At 45.7% G+C, this 24,998-nt stretch overlaps 1 protein-coding gene across 5 annotated transcripts in view; it reads left to right on the top strand.

Annotated features, from left to right (window-relative positions):
• The first annotated feature begins 7,321 nt into the window (after positions 1-7,321).
• ABCC9 (ATP binding cassette subfamily C member 9) overlaps positions 7,322-24,998 on the top strand; it is an 85,100-nt gene continuing 67,423 nt past the window's right edge. For 3 of the 5 annotated variants that reach the window (XM_044452187.1, XM_044452189.1, XM_044452191.1), the window contains exons 1-6: positions 7,322-7,435; positions 14,538-14,701; positions 15,235-15,376; positions 18,494-18,615; positions 19,121-19,287; positions 20,895-21,137. In XM_044452187.1, coding sequence (XP_044308122.1) covers positions 14,560-14,701; positions 15,235-15,376; positions 18,494-18,615; positions 19,121-19,287; positions 20,895-21,137 — 816 coding nt within the window. In that variant the 5' untranslated portion in view covers positions 7,322-7,435; positions 14,538-14,559. Of the gene's footprint in view, positions 7,436-14,537; positions 14,702-15,234; positions 15,377-18,493; positions 18,616-19,120; positions 19,288-20,894; positions 21,138-24,998 lie in introns of those variants that run through there. The other 2 variants (XM_044452188.1, XM_044452190.1) reach the window with 2 other exon arrangements.

Raw genomic sequence — 24,998 nt, 5'->3', positions numbered from 1 at the left:
CAGAAACCAATGGAGAAACCAAACTTTTTCTTCAGCTGTGGCTGGAATGCACCATGTCCCCAGCACTCCGCTGTTTAAAAATTAGTGGCAAAACCAGATTTTGGAGGGTGCTTGGATGATGGAGCCTCCATGAATCCCTCAGTGAGTCAGCTATCATAAATTCAGTGAAAAACCACTCATCTTCTACATGACATTCCTGGTGTAATGAGGAGAACTGGGAAATTTCTTCCTACCAGTTATTTCCTGGAAAATAGCCACCATTCCCAGGCATTCCCTCACTCCACGCTTCTGCAACTCACCAAATAATCTGGTTAGTTTAATGATGCATTATTACATTAATTTGCTGCACAATCACTTTGCCTCCTGACATTAGCTGAAACTTGACTCCTGACAGCTCTTAGAGGAATTCAGATGTCGTAACAAGGGAGCATTAACAAACAGAGGTTCTCATGCAGTGATGGATGCGGTATTATAACACATCTTTGGGATGAGCCCATGGGGAAGGAGAAACTTCATTTCCTCTTGCTTGTTTGCTTGATGAAATAGCAGCAGTGCAATTAGCAATTAGCTCTGAATTAATCATGCCAGAAATTGACCAAAGCCTCATCAAGCTCTGACTTTTGTAGAACATTGGACAACACACATGTGCATTGTGGATTTAAAATTGTGGAACTCATGGCTCTCCATAGCTTTGGTCATGATGGTAGTGGACAGAAGTGGCTGTTACTGTTGGTGGCATTGCTTTTGAGCTATGGTGCTCTGAGAATCTAATTCTTCTCTTCACTTGAGCAAGAGGATCGCCGGATAATTTTGGGCCAGTAACTGACTCGTCTAATCGATCTCACTGGTTCTTGCTTTCATCCAGCTGGTATATCATTTAAATGAATATGTACATCAGTAAATAGCAGTAAATAGTAAATCGGTAAATAGAGCGTTCCAGTACTGGGTTTATCTATACTATTACCTGTACCCAAAAAGAAATAAACACTGAGCAATAACAAAACATATGGGTAAATGAAGAATTAACAATATTAGACCTCCAGTGGATCAAACTCTGAGCTATGATTTTTAAGTACACTAATTAACCATGAAGAGCTGAGAGATAAAATCTATAATTTGTTGTTCGGTTATAAACTCTGAGCTGCTCATAGTAACAGCCCATAGTTAAACTATAATGCTGGGCTGACATGTAAAAGCAGGCCTCGACTGAAGGGTGACCTAGGGATGACACATAAAGAGTATCCATGAAGCCTGCAAATTGTTTAGGTGTAAATAAGAGGCAGGTATGCATATATGTCTAGCGCTTCCTAACTCAGAAAATAATGGCCAGATGGATGGTTCTGCTTCGGTTCTGCTGCCAGCGATTTCATTTGGGAATCCATGCTCTGGGAGCCTCCTGCCTGGACTACTGTAATGTGCTCTACATGGGGCTGCCCTTGAAAACAGTTCCGACACTTTGTTGATACAAAATGGGGCAGCCCAGCTGTTGGCAGGGACGGGCTGACACAAATATATAAGCTCTGTTTGTTATCACCTGCATTGTTTTCCAGTTGAAGTCCAGGCCCATTTTAAGGTGCTTGCAATGATGTATAAATTCCCAAATGGCTTAGGGTCTGGATATCTAATGGAACATCTCTTCCCAGGCCCTAAGATCATCTACATAGGTCCTTCTGGGAGCCACCTTTAGAAGAAATAAGGATGGTGGTCAGAAGGGGAACGGCCTTCTTCACTGTGGCACCCCAATTATGGAACCAGCTCCCCAGAGAGCTGCGACTGGTGCTGACCCTTTATACATTTCGGGTCAAAACCCTTTCATTTTCCTGTTATTTTAACTGCTAAATGGAAGGCTTTGATTTTACACTGGTTTTTATGATATGACAATTGGTCGCTGTGGATCAGGTGTTGTTATTTACTTGGTTTGTTGTGGTTTATCATATTTAAAAATATAATTATTATGTATATGTTTTGGTTTTATGCCATTTTAATTGCCATGCACTGTTCTGAGAGTGTCTACTAAATAACAGTTCATAAAAACTTCAAGTAAGTAAATAAATAACAAAGCTATTTCACCGGAGTCGGTGGATGCCCTCGCCTCACCCCAGAGGATGTCAGATGGCCGAGGCATAAAGCTTGCGCATTAATGTACATTACATTTCCTTCACAGGCATGTCTATTGCAGTGCGGCTGTTTCCTGCTCGTCCCTCTGCTAGCCTTAAGCCAAAGGCAGCAAGTACATTCTGCTCCGTAAACGCTAGACGGGAATATTGTAACATGGCATCTGCAGAGAGCATTCCCAGCGTCCACCCTGCTTCCTCGGATTTCCGCAACGGATGTAAGTCTTATTTCATTAGACAAATGGGGGAGGATTAGGCAAACCAGGAAGGGGAGGGTAGAAAAAATACTACAGCTCTTAGCTGGAAAGCCATTCTGTACCATGAGTGTTACATAACTGTAGCCCAGGCATTGCAGCCTGGTTGTAAGGAGAGATGATGAAGGAAATGATGAAGACGATGTGGAAAGCGGCTCTCTACCTTTTGCATTTTCTATGTGCTTGAGGCACACAGCGTAAGACATCTTCTGGTTTGTTCAGGTCAAGCTCCATTAACCAAATCTGCAGAGGGTCTCCAGAGAAGGAAACACAATTGGAATCCCATATCCCTTCCCTGGAGTTGAAATAAATGAGATTTACTTCCAGCATGCATGCACAGGAATGAACTATTTTATGCATTCATAAAATAGTTTGTTAATTACGGAGAGAACAGCAGATTTTAACATGTCGACCAGTAATGGCATGTCTGCGCATAGGAATGCATGATCCCCAGTTATGAACATCCGAGTTAAGAATTACCTGTACTTACGAACGAGCTCAGAAGTCCTGCCTCGTCCTTAATCAGCAAGTGGTGCCCACAGGCAGCAAGCGCTGGGCGGCATGGGGTGGAAGGAAGAAGGGAAAGGGAAGGAGGGGCGGGGGGAAAGCAGTGAGCTGGAAAATTGGAGCTAGTTTTGTAGAACTATAGTAACTCTTCATACTCCTGGAAAATCCAAGCTAGTGCGTTTGCTCCCAGCAGCGCAATCAAACCCTGACTCTCCAGCATCGGTTCTATCTTCATCATCATCCAGTTAATGTTAGACTTAATGGTATCTCAAAAAGTGTTAACCTTTAATAATCTTTTTACTATTTTTTCTGTCTTTCTTTCTAGCTAAATGGTTTTAAGAGCTGTCCTGGGTACCTACATTCATCCATACAAATTCTCTCTCTCCAAGTTATAAAGTACCTGTAGTTACTTTATTACTACTATAGTATTATCATTATTAAGATGCTACATTGTGTTTAATATGTTTTAGTGTATAAGGAGGTGTTTCTTAAGTGTTTTATATGCTTTTTATATACATGATCTGATTTATACAGCAATTAAAAATGATCTCAGGATTGGAACTCGTTCTTAACTTGTGGTGTACTAGAATCTAATATTTGTAATTAGGACAAGGAGAAAATAAAAAAGCTTTTGACCAAACTCTCCAAAGTTGCAGACCCAAATCTGAGTAATCATTTTTAAAAAATTAGATTTCTTTATATTTATAAATGATAGTGGGTGGTATCTAATGTAAATCCAATTTAGAATAGACCCATTGAAATGAATGGGAATAAAGTTAATCATGATGATTAACTTAAATCTCATTCATTTCAGTGGACTAATTTAAGTAGAACTAACATTGGTCACGACCCATTAAATCCAGATGTAATGTAAAAATAAATGACTCTTACTGCATGTATAGAAAAATAATAGAATATTAAAACACGAATGCTACACAGACTAGCATATCCGATATACAAAATTCAATGCATCTTGGCACACCAAGCCACATGTGAGAAAGCAAGCAAGAAGGGAGAAGGCAGGTCTTCCTTTGGAGAGCTTTCCATTTTGGGGGCCCATGAGTGAGAAGACCCTGCCTCTAATGCTACCACACTGCACTTCAGAGTAGCATGGCCATGATTCCTATTTCGCTGTGCCCTCTTTGAAGGAGATCTTTTATTAATCAGGCACAGACAGAAAGTTGATCTCCAGAAGTTTTGGACCATCTCCCGGACTTCATCTCCCAGCTTCCCTGACCATGGGCTTTGCAGAACAGCACAAAAGAGGCAACTATTGGCACATGTGAAAAGAATTGGTAGAATTTCCACAGAAATATAGTACATCTCCCTTAAGTGGGAAAGACTGTGAGCAAGTGACGGGAGGACCTGCTAAGTCTCCAGCCAACTGCCATGTTGTTGTTGTCATTGTTAGTCACGAAGTCGTGTCCGACCCATCGCAACCCCATGGACAACATTCCTCCAGGCTCTCCTATCCTCCACCATCCCCCGGAGTCCAGCTAAGCTCACGCCGACTGCTTCAGTGACTCCATCCAGCCACCTCATCCTCTGCCGCCCCCTCCTTCTTTTGCCATCTATTGTTCCCAGCATCAGGCTCTTCTCCAGGGAGTCCTTCCTTCTCATTAGGTGGCCAAAGTATTTGGGTTTCATCTTCAGGATCTGGCCTTCTAAAGAGCAGTCAGGTTTGATCTCCTCTAGGACTGACCGGTTTGATCGCCTTGCGGTCCAAGGGACTCACAGGAGTCTCCTCCAGCACCACAATTCTAAGGCCTCAATCCTTTGGCGCTCAGCCTTCCTCATGGTCCAGCTTTCACAGCCATACATTGCAACTGGGAAAACCATAGCCTTGACTATACACATTTTTAAACCATGATAAACACTACTGTTATTCCAAACCCCTGGTGTAATTAGTATGTTGTTGTTAGTTGCGAAGTCATGTCTGACCCATCGCGACTCCATGGACCACATTCCTCCAGGCTCTCCTTTCCTCCACCATCCCCCAGAGTCCACCCAAGCTCACACCAACTGCTTCAGTGACTCCATCCAGCCACCTCGTCCTCTGCCATCCCCTTCTTTTCCCTTCACTTGTTCCCAGCATGGGAAACCCACAAATGGGACGTGAATGCTACAGACCCCTCCCACCCATGTTCTCCAGCAACTCTAGGCAGGTGTACTTCCTCTGATATTGGAGGTAGCATAAGGCCATCAGGCCTAGTGGCTATGCAGTCTGTCCTCCGTGAATTTGTCCAACCCATTTTGGACAAATGTGGGCTGCCATCTTGCCCTTATCCAACAACCTTCCTGCAGTGGTTTTGCGGATGCCATTGCCCTGTTCCATTAGGACAGAGCTGAGCCTGTTTCTGGCTTTCAGGGAGTTTTTGCCGATAGCCTATAGCTCTGATCAGCCATATGCAGAACAGCCATTGGTTGTACATCATGGAAGCTGTAGACCAAAACATCTGGACAAGTTCTCCACTTACGCATCAGGCCCTTTTTGGGAGGCAGGGGAGAGGGCTCACGAGAAGAGAGACATCACCCCAGGGGACAGCAGGAAATGAAAGACACCTCTGGAAAGTTAAGAGCCATGCGCACCTTCCCTGGAAAAATTGCCAAGGTGGGCGTCCAACTTTTATATCCTGTAGGTGGGGCACCAACATCTTTTAAATGCATGAATTAATTTATTTAAAAAGAAATCATTCTGTCTATGGGTTCAGGATGGGGGTTTGCTTCCTAAATTTGTGCTGGTTTCTTGTGTGCACACATGTATGTACTTCGCTTCTTGCTTTGCCGCAAGATTTTTGGTTCACTGCCTCCCGATTTGGTGCAGCTTTATTTCAAAATTTCTTTTTAAATAATCACAGGAACAACTGCCTTTGAAACTGATTTGGCATTTACAGCATCTGCTCACACAAGTTTCACACATTACACAGGAGGAAGCCTTGTCTGACAGACTGAACACAGAATGGGGAGCAACTACCTAGCTTGGGCCCTGGCAACTTTGGCTGTGCACTGCACATTGGGGGCATTTAGCAGCCTGTAAGGGGGGTGGACTGCAGGTGGCGCAGTGGTTTAAACCACTGTGCTGCTGGGCCAGTTGATTGAAAGGTCGCCGGTTCGAATCTGCACAATGGGGTGAGTTCCCGTTGCTCCGTCCCAGCTCCTGCCAGCCTTGCAGTGCGAAAGCCTGCAAATGCAAGTAGATAAAAGGTACCACTTTGGTGGGCAGGTAACAGCGTTCCATGCACTTGGGTGTTTAGTCATGCCGGCCACATGGCTACGGAGACTGTCTGCGGACAAACGCTGGCTCCCTCGGCCAGGAAACGGAGATGAGCACTGCCCCCTAGAGTCAGGCATGACCGGACGTAACGTCAAGGGGAAACCTTTACCTTACCTTTTAAAGGGGGGCGGGGGGCAATTTCACTGGGTCTGTGGCAAGAAGGGCAGGGCTTATCCCCACTCCCTGCGTTCTGCAGCCTTGATCCTGATTCACTCCTTCCCAAGCAACCCCAAAATCACATAAACGCATGTGCATTTTAGCATATAGAATGTACGTGAGATTCCTGCCCTTGGGCTTCAGTCCTACTTGCACGTACTAGGAAATAACTGGAAATCTGGGACTTCTGAATAGACATGAATATGAGGTTTGTTGCTACGGTTAGACAGGGCAGCCTTGAAATCCCATTGCCCCCCTTCTGTGCTTTAGCAGTGCTCCTATGACTTTAACACAGGGGTGCAGAACCTCAGAGCTGTGGGCCGAATCCAGCTGTTCCAGAGTCCCAATCTGGCCAGCTGGGGTTCCTCAGGCCATGCCCTTTCCCCTCCTCGCCTGCCAATCACGGGACATCTGGTGCTTTCCTGGATTCTGTGCAGCTCCCCACCTTTTCCAAAAAGCTGAAATATCTTCCCTAAGATTTAGTCACCAATAGTAAGAGAGTTACGATAAAATACACTGGTATTTTTGGCCGCAGCCTTTTGAGCTCCCCACCATTTGAGTGTGGCCTTCGAGAGCTTTTCTTAACTGAATTTCACCCCAGGCTAAAAAGAGTTGCTGTACCCTTGCTTTAACAGTGGTATTGACAGCCAGTCCCCAGCTTATGACATCATTCCCCCAGCTTTACCAGTTGAATATCTGCCAGTCGCGAAATTTTTAAACCTACAAGGATGCTAGCTAAAAAGGGGCATTGGCTCTTCTGCCTGGAGAAATTAAGCTTCAGCGAGGTTTTGAGCACTCTTGAGTAACTTTGGTGCACATAAAAGGATACTCCTGAAACCCACTTAGATAAAAGTTTAAGAAACAAAACAAAATATTTGGTTTGCTCGTCTTGCCCCAGTTCCCTGCGCTCTTGAGCGCACATGTGAGAAAGACTGGAGGAATCTGTGCACTCCAGAAACCCGATAGGAGGCAGCAGTTGATCTTTTCAGTACCAGTCTAAAAATAATCCACCCTCGGTCTTGTGTCTGTTTCTTTTTGCAGAGCAGATTGATCTGTGTCGTCTGAATGATATCCATCACACCCAGAGAAGTGCTACTCAACATTTTGTGCGAGACTGTGTATCCTTGAAGGTAAGAGACTTTGGCAAAGTTTGATCTGGGCCTGAAAAGGCAATCCTTACTAATTCCCCCTCCTCTCCCATGTACCTTCTGAGACAAAATATCTACCCTTCACCCTGGCTTTGTACTTCTCTAGATCTCATCCCTGAAAATCACTTTGGCATTTTCTTCACCAGCTCTTTCAAAACTTTCGCTATCCTGCTTAGATGAAGGAAAATTTCTCCTTCTCCTTCCTCCTACTTCTCTCATTACAATAACTTTTCGTTGTAGCACGATAGTATTGGAAACTACACAAGTGGCTGCATTAAAAGGCTTGAAAAAAAGAGTGAGTGAAAGAGGAACTTTTTACATAGCTGAAAATGTTGCTTTTTACTGTCATCTTTATACGAAACCCAGATATGTCTGTGATTGTACTTCTGTATTTTTCTAACCAGTTGTGTTAGATCCACAAACTGTCTCTATCTAGCTACAGCACAATCCAGTCAAAGACGTCGGGCATATTTTCAATGCAATCCAAAGCATGTTTTCTTGGAAGTAAACATCTACTTACTTCCATTAATCTTTAGTGAGGAATCGTACATACCTAAAATTGCCGTCACTGCCTTTATTGATAGCAGGAATGGCTTCAGTGTGCACATAACCTCTTTCACTGAAAACTGCAGCAGAGAAGGGAGTTCAGTTTTGGCATGAACCGGTCCTGGGTTATTTAGGTCTAGGGAATATGATCTGACCTCTGAAGAAATCAGCAAAAGGTAAACAATCCAGACTTAGGCAGAGTTTGAATCATGTCAGCAATTGCAAAGGAACTTCTATAAGTATTACTAAGTATGGACTCAATCCAATGTGTTTTGCATTTATATCCATGGATTTTGGACATAGGCATTAAGAATAAATAGGTTGGGTGGGGACAGATAGGAATGGTTTAGTATATTTGTGCCTGAAATGAGTTCTAAACCTGCCAAATTTGAATTATCCAGAGAGGTATATAACATATACGGAATTATTTATCTGGAAACATAAATTTTTAAACTATGGTATCTTATTTAATTGGGCCTCTAAACAGATAGGGATAGTTTGTTCAGGTTGTGATGAAAAAATAAGACATTAAGCAATGGCTTGCAGCATTGTGTAAGAAATGATCACAAGTCAAACCTTGTCCAACACTATGTCCAAGCAAATGTACTGATTTGAGAATTTAACTGTGCAAATCTAGGCACTGTACTCAGAAGTAAGCCCTACTATGGTCAGTGGAATTTACTTCTCAGTATGATTGCACGCCCTTAATCTTTTTTAGGTTTCAGCTCAGTCCTTATGCCTCTGTGTTATTCAGAAATATTTGTTTTTTTGGTAATGAATTATCACAGTGGCAAGATAGAAAGGGCGGAAAGCTGGGAGAAACCAAAGCACGGGGAAGCAGCGTGGGACAGCTAGTGGTTGGATGCCAGTTTCAGGGACTTTCGAATCTTGATGTGTCATGTTGTGTTGCTCTGGGCAGGACACATCTCCTGCTTCGCAGAGTTCTTCTAAGGGTCAAGTCATTCCACTCTCCTTGACTTTGAAGGAAGGCAAGCTAGACTTTCATTTCTTTTTTTTAAAGCTATCTATTTGGAAGAGAGCACAAGGCTTTTCAACATACATATTTGGAAAAGAAATACAACTTGCAAATCCACCTTCCCCAAACTGGTGCCCTTTGAGTGTGTTGAACCAGCCATGGGGTCTGGAGAAGGATGCTGTGAGTGAATCTTGAAGACATTCGCCATAAAACATGAGGCTGAACGTAGGAGGAAGAGAAAATAGTTAACTCCTGTTTGTTTATGGCATGACATTGCCCGATTTCTTCAGGGACGTCAAGGCAGAGCAGATGGTTCCCCTGCCTTTATGACAGGCAGGTTCAGCTCAGAGACAGTGTCTGGCCCACACTCATCCAGTCAGCTTCATAGCTGTGTGTGAATTTGAGCCCAGGTTTTTCCAGCCCATCTGCTATAACAGACTGGAGTTCAATTCTGTGGAAAGAGAGCAGAGTTCGGGTAGCACAGTGCTGATACGTTCTTCATAGGGAATGCATCGACTGGATTTAATATCCAAATATTACACAACTGATGCAGAAGAGAAATACAAATGTTACACAGGAGAAGGAGCACGCATTGCAGGGCAGGGACAAAGGCTTTGTGTCTGAGATGGTCCTCCTCTTCCTCTTCCCACTTCCCCCTTATGCTGCATCATCAGCATCTCTGGAGAGCCTCTCTCCCGTGACTACCTCCTTTTGAGGGGTCCTCTATCACAGTGCGGCATTCTGGGTAATGTGACCACAGGGAATGCTTTTGCCACTGTTGCGTTGACATGATGGTGGCAAATATTGTGTGAAGTGATTTGAGACTTCATGGCTAATAAGACGATTCATGACGCACAAGACCATCTGTGACTACCAATTCCTCCAGTATCAGAGGTGGTACGTCCTGGTATACCAGCTGCTGGAGAGCACAAGAATGCAGGTGCGATTGCACTCATGTGGTACTTCTAGGTTTCCTGTAGGCATTGGTGGGTTGGCCTCTATGGGAATGAATGGGGGACTTGATAGGCCCAATGTGCTTAAGCCGAATTGATCAGCCTGGGTGGCAGGGGCAGGCTCCGAGGCCTCCTTGCCCAGAATGCTTTGCTCAGAGGAAGGACCCCTCGGGTTCTTCAGAGAGCTCCACTGGCCGTTCCCCTGCTGTGGCCAAGGCTGTAGCAATCGGCAGGCAGGTGGCAGCCATCGCCCGACGGGGAAATAGCACCAGGTGGCCTTCCGGGTGGTGGAAGAGGGTGCCATCCACAACTGCTCCAACCTGCTGCCTGAGCCCTGTGTCTTAGGGAAGTAGAGCTCTGTGTTTCAGCATTTCAGAACGGAAAAACAGGGTCTCTAAACAGAGCAAATGAACGAGATGTAACAATATCACACAACTGGCTCTTACGTTCATAGCACTCTCTAGATTTGGTTGCCAGCTTTGAATATGTCTTGTTAGAAGTTAACGTAATTCATTATTGTGCAATGTTCTTGGTGCACACTGCCTTGCCAGTCATTCCTTGCTAAATGGTTGTGAGAATATCTTTACTTTTTTACCCGTGCATATCTTGAGTCTAATTTGCAGCATTCATGGTAGAATGGATAGGCATACAGAGCATTACCACGTGAGCAAGGTAAAGTCTTGGAGGTCTGTCTGCTTGTTTGTGAGAGCCTCAGAAAGGGCAAGTTGTGAGCAGAGAAGCAGGGCTAGATTAGATCAAAGCCTTCTGTCTGGCCAAGGATTCCTTTTCCACAGCGGCCAACCCCACAGCAAGACATGAAAGCACTGTCCACGGGATTCCCCAACGTCTCAGGGTGGCCGTGGATACAAATAAATCAGTTTATGCAATGTCTCAGAGAAAAATAGCTGTGGATTGGTAGACTTCCTTCTGTCTAACCATGCATAGGATTTTTCTGCACTTTTTCCAGTTGTATGCAACATTTCACTTCCGTTAAGTGTGTTAAAGACAGGGCCGCTGTAAAAATGCCTATTCTTAACGCAGCATGAAAAGTGTTATTTTTAAGGCTGGTGACAAGGTGATGACTTTAAAGAAGGGGAAACTTTTTCGAGAGAGGGGCTGCTTCCTGTCAACATCATTGGTCATGTTTTCCCCTCTGGACAAGGAAGATGGTTGAATCAGTGCTAAATGTCTGAGATCCAGTCATGGCCGTCTCCACAAAGACCTTCCCAAAAATGATTGTTCTCTTTGGATCCTGCTGCCTTCAGAGGTGTCTGAGTTTGCAGGCCTTTTTGGCTGTAGCAATCCAAATCTGATTTATGTTTCTCAGGGAAGCTCACCTGGTGTGAAGTTGCGTGTCTGTTGGGGAGTTCAGGAAAGATTGTTTTCTGTACCTGGACTTTTAAGACCTTTTTGGGTCTTGTAGGGATATTTGGGCAGGGGAAATGAGAGCTGCAGAACATCCCCTCTCCTCATTTTTGCCTCCTCTGAAAAGGAGGGGAAGGAATGAGGTACTCACTTCATTTCAGACATCTTTTCTACTTTAATGTGCTGTAAAGTGCTCTGGGAATTCCATTACCCTGATGAAAACATGATGCCAAATACATTTACACATGCTTCCAGATGGAAGGCTTTTGCAATCAAAACAATATTGTGCAAAGTTTAGTCTGTCTTTTCCTCCTGCATGGGTGTGTGCATGAGTTTCCTTTTCCCCTTTTCCTTTTTTTTCTCCGTGGAAACTAAAAAGATGAAAGGTGTGATGGGAAAAGATGGGAGGGCCATAAGAAGATGCCACTTCCTGGATCTCTGTGTAATATTCTGTGCATGCAGCAGGGTGGATGTAAAATAAAAGCTTTGTCTGGAAGTAAGCCCATTGTCCAGGAGTGAAATTTGGAGGCATGTATTTACATCACAATCAGGAATCCCCTTTTCTCAACCGCCTGCACATCTGTGGAGCAAAACAGAGAGAGAGAGAGAGAGAGAGAGAGAGAGAGAGAGAGAGAGAGAGAGAGCGCAAGCGCACAAGTAAACTCAGCCACTGCATTTCAGTAGGAAGGTGCTAGGCCATAAAAGATGTCATCTAACGCAGGGCTGTGTCAGGAATGCTGGGAATTGTAGGACATTTTCATCTTTAAACATGTCCAGGATGGCTTCCAAAAACTGTTTTGACCTCTCCAAGCTCCACCCCTGCCCAGCAATTCTTGCAAGGTTTGCCCCCCCCCCTCCCCAGCAGTGAGTAGCCACTTGACTCTTTAAACAGCGCTGGGAACCCAAGCTCCCCTGAGGATCTGTTTCATCAGGGCTGCATGCCAAGCATGAGGAATAAGGAAGCATGTCAAGAGTCACAGCACAATCCTCTACTCTGCTTGTAACCGGATATGTGGGCGTGCCAGGCAACTGCAGGAGGTGCCTTCTGGGGCATTCTCCTCAATTGATTGCTTCTGCTTGGAGAGAGCCCCTTGCAATCACACTTCGCTCTGTGGAGCTCAGTTCCCTCCAGCAATGGCAAAATGCTTCTGTGCCATAAGGAGTTCTGTCAAAGCTCAACGGAGTCCAAGAAGGCAAGCCCTGTGTATTGTAGCAAACAACCAAGCTTCTCCAAACTGTGTTGGCCTGAAGTGTTGGACTACATCCACATCATCCTTGGGCAGGATGCCCTCAAGGCTGGGGATCATTGGAGATGTAATCTGACGCACCTCAAGGGTGGCACACGGGGGAAGGCTGCAACACAGTGTCTCTGAAATCCTAGGCAATCCTTTAGTGTGTTCACCAAGCAGGATGGTAGGAAGGATGTGGCAGCATAAAATGAAGGGCACAGTCCTATAGCCTCTTGTCTGGGTATAAACCTTGCTGACCTCAAAAGAGCTTACTTCTCGGAGACAACAGGCATAGGAATGGTCTTCAAGGCTGCCACACACTAAGCAGGAACTTGACCCGTTTCTTCCAAACTAACATTCCCAGCTGGAGAGTTCAGATTCTGACTCTGTATTTGAACAAGAAGGTGAGTTCGAATGCTCAGCTGAAATAGCAAAGCTAATGAGCTCTGAGATTAGACAAGTGGCTAATTGAGAACCAGACTGCTTCTGGTTCAGGAAAGAGACATGATGAAACAGAGGGTTAGAGGAGGAGAGGTGTCTATTTATCACCCCAGTGATTCTTCGAGTCAAAGCTTAGTCAGATGAGTGGCCCAATTAAGTTGTGGCTGATGTTTCTGCCATCTGGCCCATAAAAGCATCTTAAATCTCCTTGGGGGTGGAGCCAACTCTGTTTGGTGGGAAAAGGAAGAGGGGAATTTAGTTTGGAACCAACTCCAGGAATGGGCATAAGAAAAACCACGCCAGGTAAGATCAATGGTCCCTCTAGTTCAGCATTCTGTACACATGATGGCAAACCAGCTGCCCACAGGGTCCTTCATGCAGGATGGCCTCCACCTGCCCAAGCTCCTCAGCAGCTGGTCCATGCAGGCACGCCACCTCAGATAGTGGAGGTAGCCAATGGCCAGCAGCCACTCATAACCACCTTTTCCATGGATTTGTCCAGTGCCTTTTTAAAGCAATCCAAATTGGTGGCCATCCATACTTCCCATGGCAGTGAATTACACAGAGCGGCAACAATTTGTGTGAAGAAGGAAACCCTTTTACCTGTTCCAAATCTCTTCCCAATCAGCTTCATGGGATGATCCCAGGTTTTAATATTATGGGTCAAAGAGAAAAATGTCTCCTTCTCTGCTCTCTCCACCCCATGCATACTTTTAAACATCTGTATTACATCTCCTTTTACTTACCTTTTTTCTAAGCTAGACAGTCCGAGTTGTTAGAGGGGAGCTGGTCCAGCCCCCTGATCATTTTAATTGCCCTTCTCTGCACTTTTTCCAACTCAATGAAGTCCTTTTTCAGGTGTGGCAACCAGAACCATACAGGATATTCCAAGTACCAAAGATTTGGTAGAGTGAAACATCCTCAGGTAGCCGGCGCTGGGGGGACTGTCAGAGGACAGAGTTGTGTGAGCAAAACAGCCAGCCCTGGGCCCTCTAGGCAAACCTGCTCCCCTCAGGTGTGACAGAGGAAGCTCTCCCATCCACTGTAGGTGCCCTCTCAGCCACACTGGGCTCCTCGTGAGGAAAGGCGGGATACAAACCAAACGCCTAATGAATTTCGTGCAGCAAGAAATGCTAGGCTGCTGCTAGAAATGCATGAATGCCATCACGGAGGTTTCCCCAGGTCAGGGGTGGGGCATTTTGCTGCCCGAGCCAAGGACGAGAAGGCATGGGCCCTCCTCCCTCATTCCATGAATGGAACCTACCAGGTGGGCAGCTGCATTGGAGCTCAGCAATGGTGGCAGGAAGGAGGGCCGAAGGTGCTGGTCAGGTTGCAAGGCATCGCGCACTTCCCGGCCTGCATTGCCCGAGGCAGCCGCCCCTCGCTGCCCAAAGGTAGGGCCGGGCTCAGTATGTTGTGAGCTCAGAATACCCTTCAACAGCTAGAAGGCGGATGTTACAACATTGGAAGGACAACGGTCCCCTTGGACAAGGTTTCTGGGTAAGGAGAAGCATCCAAGCAACTTTCCTTGTTTTATCCCACGTCGATATTCTTGCTTGTCTTGCTTTTGACAGCGCAGCCGTCTCCGTGGGAGCGATGAATGTGGCCTTCTGCGGCGACAACTCCTCTGCCTACGACATCAGCCACGGCTTCTTAAGGAACGTCTGCTTTCTAGATGCCCTCAACTTGGTACCTCATGTTTTCCTCTTATTTATCACCTTTCCTATATTGTTCATTGGTAAGTAATCCAGTTGCCCTGCTAATATATCCATTTGGACTGCTTCAGAAAGGGATTGAACGGATCCCTGGAGGAGAAGGCAGTCAGGGGCTACTAGTCCCAATGGTTCTATGTTGCCTCAATATCAGGTCTAGTCGCTGGGGAACATGGGCAAGCAGGTGCCATTTCATTCGTGTCTTGCTTGAGGTTTTCCCATGGACAACGGACTAGCCCCTGTGTGAACAGAATGTTGACCAGGTGGAGCTTGGTCTAATTCAGCCAGGGTCCTCATCTCCTTCCTCCCCGCTGTTTCTGTTTCACATACACACAGTCACAGAAATGGTGGTTCCACAAGCGTCACCTGTAAGGGAGTTTGGCTCTCTTAAAAGAGAGGCCCATAATGTCGAGGCAGCCAAGCCTTGAAAACATGGTGAACTTGCATCAGATTTTGGCTAAGCCACATGCAGCTCTGCATTTTCTGATGGAGATGTGGGGTGCAAGCTCGCTTCCGGCACTGCCTTGTAACGCTGATCTGATATAATTTTTGTGTTCAGGATGGGGGAGCCAAAGCTCAAAGGTTCAGATCCATCACAACACATGGCTGCACTTCCCCGGACACAATCTGCGATGGATCCTGACATTCACCCTCCTGTTTGTCCACGTGTGTGAAATAGGCGAGGGCATCGTTTCAGATACGTAAGTGCTTGGGAGTGAGGTGGCGGCGACACGGCCTTGCCGTGCGACGAGCCAGGGTCGGCTTGTGACCTCAGTGCTGGAGTGGTATTGGAAGGGTCTGTGTTGAAGTCCCCACTGGGTGACTCTGGGCCAGTCACTGACTCCGGAGGATAAAGTTGTTGTGAGGATAACATGGAGAGAAGGAAGACTGCACAAGCCCTGCAAAAGGGAGACATGAGAAATAGTCATTGTAATAGGCTTGGGACCTGGAGGCCTGAAGGAACGCCTGCTTCCATATTTGCCCTCCCGCCCCTTGAGATCGGCAGCAGAGGCCCTCCTCCGGGAGCCCTCCGGGAGAGACATCAGGAGGCAAAGTACCCGGAGGAGGGCCTTCTCTGCGGTGGTGCCCCATCTTTGGAATGTGCTCCCCAGAGAGGTCCGCCTGGTACCATCGTTATTTGTTTTTCGGCGCCAGGTTAAGACCTTTTTATTCCAGCAATATTTTAATAAGTTTTAATATTGTCTTTTCTATGTTTTTAACTGCAGTCAGTGTGGGTCGGGAATTTATTTATGATGTATTTTATGTTGGAAGCCGTCCTGAGGCTTTTTGCAACAGGACGGCATATAAATATTTTAAATAAATAATAAATAAATAAATAAGTGCAAGCAACAAAAATAATAATGCAAAGCTGTTCATAAAATCCAAGTTTTTCCCAAAAGGTCACAACTTCCTCTTCCTTTGAAAGCATCTTTGCATCCAAGGGAAAAGGTTCTGCCCCTGCATTTCACTTTCGTAGTGGTAACATCTTGACAGCAAGATGAAAAATGCCAGTAACACGTGGTTCATTTTGCATCCTGTCCAGGAAAAGAGACCTTTGTTTGCTCCCCATTTGTAAGTGAACTGGCCTAATTTGAAGTTTCTGGTCTGTCATTTAGAATGTGCAGTTCTAATTTTGTGATGCAGTTCTGAGCTGAAAAATAACATGCAAAAATCTATATATTATAAATTAGGGAAAGCTGCATGACAAAGATGCCTAGGTTAGGGAAACTTATATACAAAAACAAATTTCATATGCAAGTTTTTGTTTGTGGTTTATTTGTTCTTCGGATTTGCAGACTGATGTAGAAATTGCATGAATTGGACTTAAGACTGAATACATGCAAAACTGACAAGGATTTTATAAAGCTGAATTTGCCCATCCCTAATATTGCCTGATCCATATTCTTCTCCCCGTTGAATCTACTGTTGTTCTTTGACCTGCTAACACAGTGAACTTCTTTGAGTCCAAGGCCAAATTCCATTTAGGGGAATCTCCGGATGGCTTTCCAGTGACTGGCACAGCCAAAGCCAAAAGGGACAGACTGAAAATCCCAGTGTATTTTAGCTTAAAACTTATTGTCACCCATTAAACCTTGGGAGAGGCAATTCCACCTTTTAGCATGGGGAGAAACACCATGCAAAGCAGAATATCACTAAATGACTGTTGGTTGTGGGAAAGGGGTGAGACCAGGGGGTGGGTGTAGGGCCAGCTGGGAAACGCCAGAAAGCCAGATTGGTTCTCTAGGAGGGCCTGACGCTCTGGACCCCTGTGCTAACAGAATAGACTTGTATCCTCTAACACTTTCCATCATCCTGTCCTTTCACTTTGGCTGTTGAGAAGATCCTACCCCAGATTTTCCCAGCTGGATTGCTGTTAGTGTTACTGCCCTCCAGATATTTTGAGATTCATCTCACATTAATTTGAGCTTAGGCATGTGCGAGGAATTTATTTTGTGTGGAAAATCCGTTGGATTTCTGGATTTCAGCTTCCTGGACTCTGGTTTGCTTTGCAGTGGCCCAGAGCCCGTGTTCCTGGTGAGCACGTCCAGGGTTTGTGTGTGGAATCAAGCCCGATACACTGTGCAGACAGTGCCAGGCTCAGTATCTCCATCAAGAAAATAGGTCACCAGGATGCACCTGCCACAGCTCCCCTCTTCGCATCTTGCAGCTCCTCCTGATGGGGAAGGTGCCAGTTGCACAGGTGAAGGTCTGAGGGTGTTCACAGACTTCATCTTGGCTTGGCCCACTTTGCAGAATTGGCTGAGCATGGGAAGAGGTCCACGTATTCTGGAGGGTCAGATTCTGCAAGGGCGAATCCCAACCCTAGGCAAGCCAACACAGCCAATGGACAAAGATGATGAATTCAAAATATCTGGACAGTGCCAGGTTGGAGAAACCTCTCCTAAGCTAACAAACTGCCCTGCATTACAATGGAGAACTGGAGGAGGTCGCTTCCTGGGAACCCATGTGAATTCTGCCCTAGGATGTCTGCATGCTGATAGGGTTTATTCCTTTAGTGAAGCCCAGACCAGACTATTGTAGTGCGCTGGATGTACACCACCCAGAAAGGCCTAATAAGGCTATAGGCACAGTCTATAAATTTATTACATGTTTATTTTTATATTAAGTATTTATCTATTAAATAAATAAACTGATGCAGAGTGTAGCCCCTTGAGTACTGGTGAGAATATCCTTCTGTTTGGAATTTGTCCTACTTTGGCTTTGCATGGAATCATAGGAATTGTTTTTGGTTTATCAACATCCTGGAGTGGGGAAAGGCTCAACTTTTTTCCACTTAAGCAAAACATACCTGGGCCTGTCTGGTCACCTGGAGCTTCTTCTTAAACACCAAGGTGTGAATAGGTTCACAGCTATGTAAGGATTGCTGTAAGCTGGGTCAGCATTATTGCTCCAGATTGCAGAAGGAAGGCTCGAGGTATCAGGGCTTGCCTGAGTCCGAGAGCCCATGTGTTGTGGGAGGTAGGGTGCTGAACTGGGACTCCGGAGATCTGGGTTCTAGTCTCCATTCAGTCATGAAATGGACTGGGAGATGTTGGGTCAGTCACAGACTCTCGGTGTTACCTACCTTCCAGTGTCGTGGTTGAGAGGAGAACCTTGTAAACTTCCGTAGGCTTCTTGCAAGAGGAAGAAAGGTGGGGTGTAGATTTAATATGGTGGTGGTAGTAGTAATAGTGGTGATGATGATGATGATGATGATGCATTGATAGTAAAGCCATTGCAGAAGTGAGATTGGAATCAGTTCTTCCCTTTCTTTGCTCTGCTTCACCCTCTGACCCCATTTCTTTGTTCCTTCATAGACGGTTAGAAGCTCGCCATTTGCATCTCTTCCTTCCTGCTATAATGGGATTTGTAGCCGCTACCACATCTATAGTGTATTACCACAATATTGAGACATCCAATTTCCCAAAGCTGCTTCTGGGTAAGAACGTTGTGAATGCTCCTGAAGGGGAGCTGGGCAACTCTTGGGCTGTGGGGCCCACGTGTGGCACAGCCAACGGGGGATGGGCCCATGCTGCTGGTGGCCGTCTCCAAACCAGGGGCCCGGAACCTCATTTGGCCTGAAGGTTGAATTCCACTTCAGAGGAGCTCCCAGGACCCCTTTCCAAGGGTGGACAAGGCCAAAATCCAAGCATATGGAAGCTTAAAGCTCGTACTAAGCCATAGGAGAACCATTGCGACCTTTTAGGATGGGGAGAAATGCACAAAACCAGCTCATTTGGGGGAATGGGTGTGGCCACAGGGTAGAGGTTGGCGCTCTCTGGAGACGCCCAAAGGGCTGCACTGTGATCCATGAGGACAGGATTTGGCTGCCTGGCCAGGGCTATGCATCCTTGCTCTAATGTTCTAGTGTTGCTTGCTTGATCAATTGGAGGATAAATGATGCATGCATGCAACTAAGAATGCACATTTGCTTTATGCCAAAGCTCTCTTTCTGTACTGGATCATGGCCTTCATCACCAAAACGATCAAGCTGGTCCGATACTGCCAAGAAGCGATCTCCTTTGGCCAGCTGCGTTTCTGTATCACCGGAATCATGGTCGTCCTGTACGGATTGCTAATGGCGGTGGAGATCAATGTGATACGCGTGAGGGTACGTTTCTTCACGGCAACTTTATGGTGTTACCCGCAAGCCACTTGACAACTGATATCCCCAGGTGGATTGCCCTTGTCAACGCTGATTCATTCGTTTTAATCATTTCTGTGCTGCTGTTTATTTCTCCCAATTCTCTCTTTCAGTGCTTGGAGAATTTCCTTTTTCCTTTCTAGTATGTAGATTTAGGACCCCTTAAATAACAATTGCAGGTGCATTGTGCAATGTGTTGAGAGAGGATACTTATCCATCCCACTCCCTCCCATCCCTTTCCCACTTCTCACACATACTAGCAATTGCATCATTTTTCTTCCTTTGATATCTGCCTCTTTCACTTCCCGTGAGCTTTGTTGCCTGTTGAAATGTATATCCAGCTCTGTCTTCCAGCCCTTAAAGACAGAGAACCAAAAGAAATTCAGTGCTACAACTGAAGATAATTAATCTTATCCCTTTTATTCTCATGGAATACCTACTGTTTTCATCCCTTCATTTATTCAGAATAGACTCTTGTTCACAAATTTAAGATGTGAACGTGCACCAGTACTGACTAATTTTCATTCAGGAGTAAAGTATTGTTTTAAAATGGCTTGACTGTTTTACTCCAGCATGTTGCTGGCTTCCTCCCCATGACCGTATAATTTTAGGGTCTGAATGGGAGGGCACTGCATAACCCCTTTCCTCTAACAGGAGTGGAGAACCTGCAACCTGCTTAAGGTGTCTCCGATTCACAATCATCAGTTCAGACAAGAATAGCACACGAACTTCTGCATCTAAAGAAAATTTTGGACTGACTGAAACACTTTCTCCTCCCATTTTAAAGCGTTGTTGTGCCTGTAAGAGATAGCAAGTCTCTTGATCCTCTTCAGCTGATCACCAAGGGATGACTTGGAGCAGGGGCATCCAGTGACAGGGAGCAATCAGGTTTCTGGTGTCCAGAAAAGCTTGTGGTTTTGCAGGACTGGGAAGAATTCCCTGAGAAGGCAAATGTTGCTCAGATGTTGGGGTCTCCAGTGTGATGTCTACAGACCCCTCTCATGGGTCTGCCAGGCTCACTGCCTTTCCTGATTTTTATCTTATGTCTTACTTTTCTAAATAATCTTTAATTGGGACATTGCCGTGTTGCAAAGGGGAAGGCTGCCTTCCGGGACTGGTTTTATTTGGGCTGAAAGCTTCTGTTTTGAAGCTCGGACCGCACCTCTGCCTTGGCCTTAAGTTCTTGGGAAAGTTAGCTGACTTTTAGTCTGACCAGTTTGTCACCTGGGAAATGAGCATCCGTGACTCTCCACGCTAGTCATTTCATGAACGGACAAGATCTCCCCACCAAGGCAGCCATTTTTCAAGAGGGCCCACAACACACCATGAAAGTTCCAGATCTGCCCTCTGACCAGGAAAGGTTTGCCAGAGTCCTGAACATTCTCAGTCCAGCCTGCCTTACAGAGGTGCAGTGTGGATAAAATGAGTTGTGAGCATGTGTGTGTGTGTGTGTGAGAGAGAGAGAGATGGAACCATGTTTGCCACTGTGAGCTCCTTGGAGGAAGAATGAGATAGTGTTCCCTTGGCAAGGAGGCACATGCCACTTCATATGTTCTGTGCTGCTCTATCCCCAGAAATACGTCTTCTTCCCGAACCCTCAGAAGGTGAAGCCTCCTGAAGATCTTCAGGATTTGGGTGTGAGGTTCCTCCAGCCATTCGTCAACTTGGTTTCCAAGGCCACATACTGGTGGATGAACACGCTTATCATATCGGCTCACAAGAAGCCCATTGACCTGAAGGCCATCGGGAAGCTGCCCATAGCAATGCGAGCTCTGACAAACTATGTCTGCTTGAAAGATGCCTACGAGGAGCAAAAGGTAACAGGCTGAACTGACACAGCTTCTTATCCTTACGCAAGGTCAGTGGTTTCCCAGCTGCCTTCCCCCAGAAACTGCACTGGGCTTCCAAAATGTGGCTCAGTGTCAGGCACAGAAGGTCCTTGACATGCTTGGAGATGTCCCAAAGGGCAGAAAAGGGTGAATTGCTTTCTTCTCCCTCTGACTTACCAGCACAGGCGAGGACTGCGTAGGTTTTCTGCCACACCCTCCCATATCTGCATTCCTCAGAGGGCTGTTCCTTGCACACAGATGCCTGCTTCATTCCAGTGTCAGTCCACCTCAGTGTTGTCCACATGGATTGGGAGCAGCCCTCCAGGTGCTCCACTGGGGTTTTCCCTCAGTCCTACCTGGAGAATGAAGCTGGGGCCTTTGATAGCCAACCACATCTTCCACCCTTCCTGCGTCAGTCATGTAGGACTGCCGTGTTTCCTCTCTAGAACATGCGCCCCATTGGCTCTAGGTAGGCATCTTCAGTTTTGAACTTTAGACTTCTGCCCAAGGCCCACCTCTTCATGCAGGCTTGCCCTGAGGAACGGTCCAGCCAGTACGGTTGATTGTTCTGCTATCTTTTTGTTGTCATATTGGACTCATCTATCATTGGTGTAAACTGCTTTGCTAGCCTACTGGAACACGGTATGTGGATTCTCTGCAACAAATACATAGCAAATGAATAATAATAGTGTATCTTTCTTCCATCGGGGCAGCACAGGTGGGGCTCCCAGGCAGTCCCTCATCCGAGCATCAGCAATTCTTGTTCCCTAGTGTGTTTAGTTCATGTGGGAGAAGGAAAAGGCAACTAAGAATCATGCATCTTAGAAGTTCTAAGAATGCAAGAAAACAATGGTGTTATCCACATGCAAGTCCTTTGATGTGGTTTATAGGAATAATCTTGTTTTACTACACTCTCATCTTGCTTGCTTTCTTGGGGAGCAGGGCTGGCCTCGGGACTGTGGGGGGGGGGCATTATTGCCCCAGTACCTCACAGCAGGTTTGCTCTCCCAGCAATGATAGTGGCAACACTACTGAGATCAGAATTGAGAGGACACCATGGTAATTTTCCACGGTAGTCCTTCTGCAGCATTCTTCCAGGCCTATAGTAAACTAAAAGCCAGCAGGCTCCATGATTCCATTACGTCAGTTCTTGCACATCCAATTAAAAAAGAAAAGAACCATTAGCAAACATAGGAAAATTCTGCAATTACATACATCACAGCTCGAGACCTTGACGAAGCTATTAATGTAAGTCTCTTTTTAGGCTGGTGCTGCAGACTTAATTGTGGGGATCTGGCCAGCTAGTCTTCATGTGTAGCCAGCTCATACGTTTCCTTTAAAGAGCAAGCGTTGATTTAGGGATCTTGTCCTGAAGCAGGATAGAAACTAGCTTGAGTACATTCTTTCCCCGCACAGAATGTAGGCGTCTTTTCTTACCGAAATCCTTTCATCAGTTTATTGTTGAACATGAAGGTTACTGGGGTCCCCATCATGATGTTATATCAGAGATAATTTAACAGGAGGCTGCAGCTGAAAGTGTACAAATTGTGAATGTTCTGATTTCAAGAATTGGCACTTTCAGATAAAGAGCCTCCAGGTCTAGAAAAAAGACCTGACATTTTTGAAAATTATCTTGGTATTTATATCCTGCTTTGCTGTGTTGAAGGGCAATACTCGGGGACTCATGCTCAACAAGCAAATGAAAATGTAGTTCTGGAAACAACTGCATGGAAACCAGCGTAGTAACAAACTAGCACAATAAGGACATGATTTAAAAAAAATCAACCCTAGCTTTTAAAAATGCTGATCAAAAGGCTCAAGAACCTGTTAAAAATCAGACAAAGATGACCAGATGACCTTTCCTGTGCAAAGTGTTGCATCGCGATTGTTGCAAACTCCAGGCTCCCGCTCCCTCTGTGTGCGGTGTGTGTGTTTTACTGGAAACTCTACAGCCACTCATCAAAATAAATGACTAAAAATTATAGGAAATAGTTATAATGACCAAGTCACAAATACATAAAAGAAATAGACTTTAAAAATATTCCTCTCTATTCATTATCAAACATTTGAGGAGGGACATCCTATGGCTTTAAAATCAAGAGGAATATCGTCAAACCCTCATTTGACTTCCTTTCTCATGTTAATTATATTGTTGCAAAGCAGGTTCAAGGATTTCAAAACATCTTGCTTGCAATGGCTCATCGTAATCCTTCCAGCAACCTTGCTTAGTATATATGTAGTTTATATTACATATGGGTCACCTAAGGCATGTGTATGTATATTTGTGGCAAAACTGCCACCAGATTCATTTATAAAAAGTATTTCCATCCTTTCATTACAAAACAATCCCGAGAGGGATCATAGGGCACAAGTTATCACTAAAACCTGTAAGAATGAGCATTTGCCCAAGCTAAACGTGGAGGTGAAAAAAGCCCTTCTAAGGCATCTGTTTCGTTCAAAGAACAAAAGGACTTACGGGGTCAGGTTGCACCCCACCCAACAGATCCTGGAGTGCCTGAACACTGAGCTCGCCAGCTGAGCACAGACGGCACTCCGAGAAACAGAGTGGATCCTGCTGCCACCCAGTCATATTCATCCACACGAAGATAGGCCAGCAATGAGCAAACTCCAGCCCTGCAGTGAGCCTGGAGGTTGCCGTGAGCAAATTCCAGAAGGCCTGGAAAGGGCTTTTGGGGGCTGTTTGAGTGAAATGCGAATGAATATTCCCATTTCCATATTCCTGAGGAAGTCTTGAACCTTGATCTTGCTCAGAGTGGATGGATTTCACTCATTCAGATCAAGAAGAAAAAGCCTGCTTTAAATAAACAGACTTCAGTGTAGGTTCCAACTGATATTTCTTCAAGTTTATGTATTTCTTCAACATGGTGCAAATTGGAGGCTTTCGAGTCCAGTAGAGCAGGGGTGAGCAACTCATGACCTGGGAGCGGCCCCAGAGTTGGCCTCTGTGGCCTGCTGCAGGAGCCCTCTCCTCCCATGGTGCTCTGATGCCCCATTCCCCTGATATGGGCACTTCTGCCCTTGTCACACAGAGAGAATGAGGAGAGTAATCCCCTCAAACCACACGTGAAAAAGCAAAATGGGCCAAATTTATGGGTGGGCAGAAGCCTGATTCTGCTAGTGTGCAAGCAGGAGTGTTCTGTTTCTCAGTACAACCGATTCATCAGACATGTGAGGATTACTCTCCCCACATGCCCTGATCCTGATCAGAATTTACTCCCAACAAGTAGGGGCAGATTCTGCTGGGAAGGGATTGTGAATAGAATCTGGTCCTGTGGAAAATGAGGCCACACAAGGGGATTTAGGCCTGTACAACTTCTTTCTTAGCGTGAGCATTGGAAGGAGGACACAGAGAAATCCTCTTCTTCCTCCCAGTAATCATGAGATGAGCACTGAGATGAGAGAGGTGAGTTTTAACATCAATCTGCCTCCCTAATCCTGGTGATTTGCTGGGAGAAGGATGAGGCAGATGATCTTGATGCAAGCCCCTGGGATTGGCAGCTGGGTTGGATGGATTGAGGTTAACGCCTTCTTGCAGGCCATACCCTGAATCCTAGCAATTTGGGTCATGATTGCTGGGACGGGGAACAGACTTTGGCCCGTCCTTCCTCCCTGTGACAACCATCTAAGATGCTGGAGTCCAGGAGGAGGTGTGGGTATATGTGTGTGCATATATTTATTTATGAGTGTAGGTGTGTGCACACCCAGTCGGCATGCATGGTGGCAGCAATAACACAGTCCTGGGGGTTTGCTATTGTCCTTGTAGCCTCCAAAGATGTCCCCCTTTAAGGTGGAACACAAGCATTTGTATCTGACAAACAGTGTAATTCA

This window comes from Varanus komodoensis, unplaced genomic scaffold (assembly GCF_004798865.1).
Source record: "Varanus komodoensis strain SLA01 unplaced genomic scaffold, ASM479886v1 scaffold70, whole genome shotgun sequence".
In the NCBI taxonomy this organism is placed as follows: domain Eukaryota; kingdom Metazoa; phylum Chordata; class Lepidosauria; order Squamata; family Varanidae; genus Varanus; species Varanus komodoensis.
This window is presented reverse-complemented; position numbering and strand designations above follow the sequence as displayed.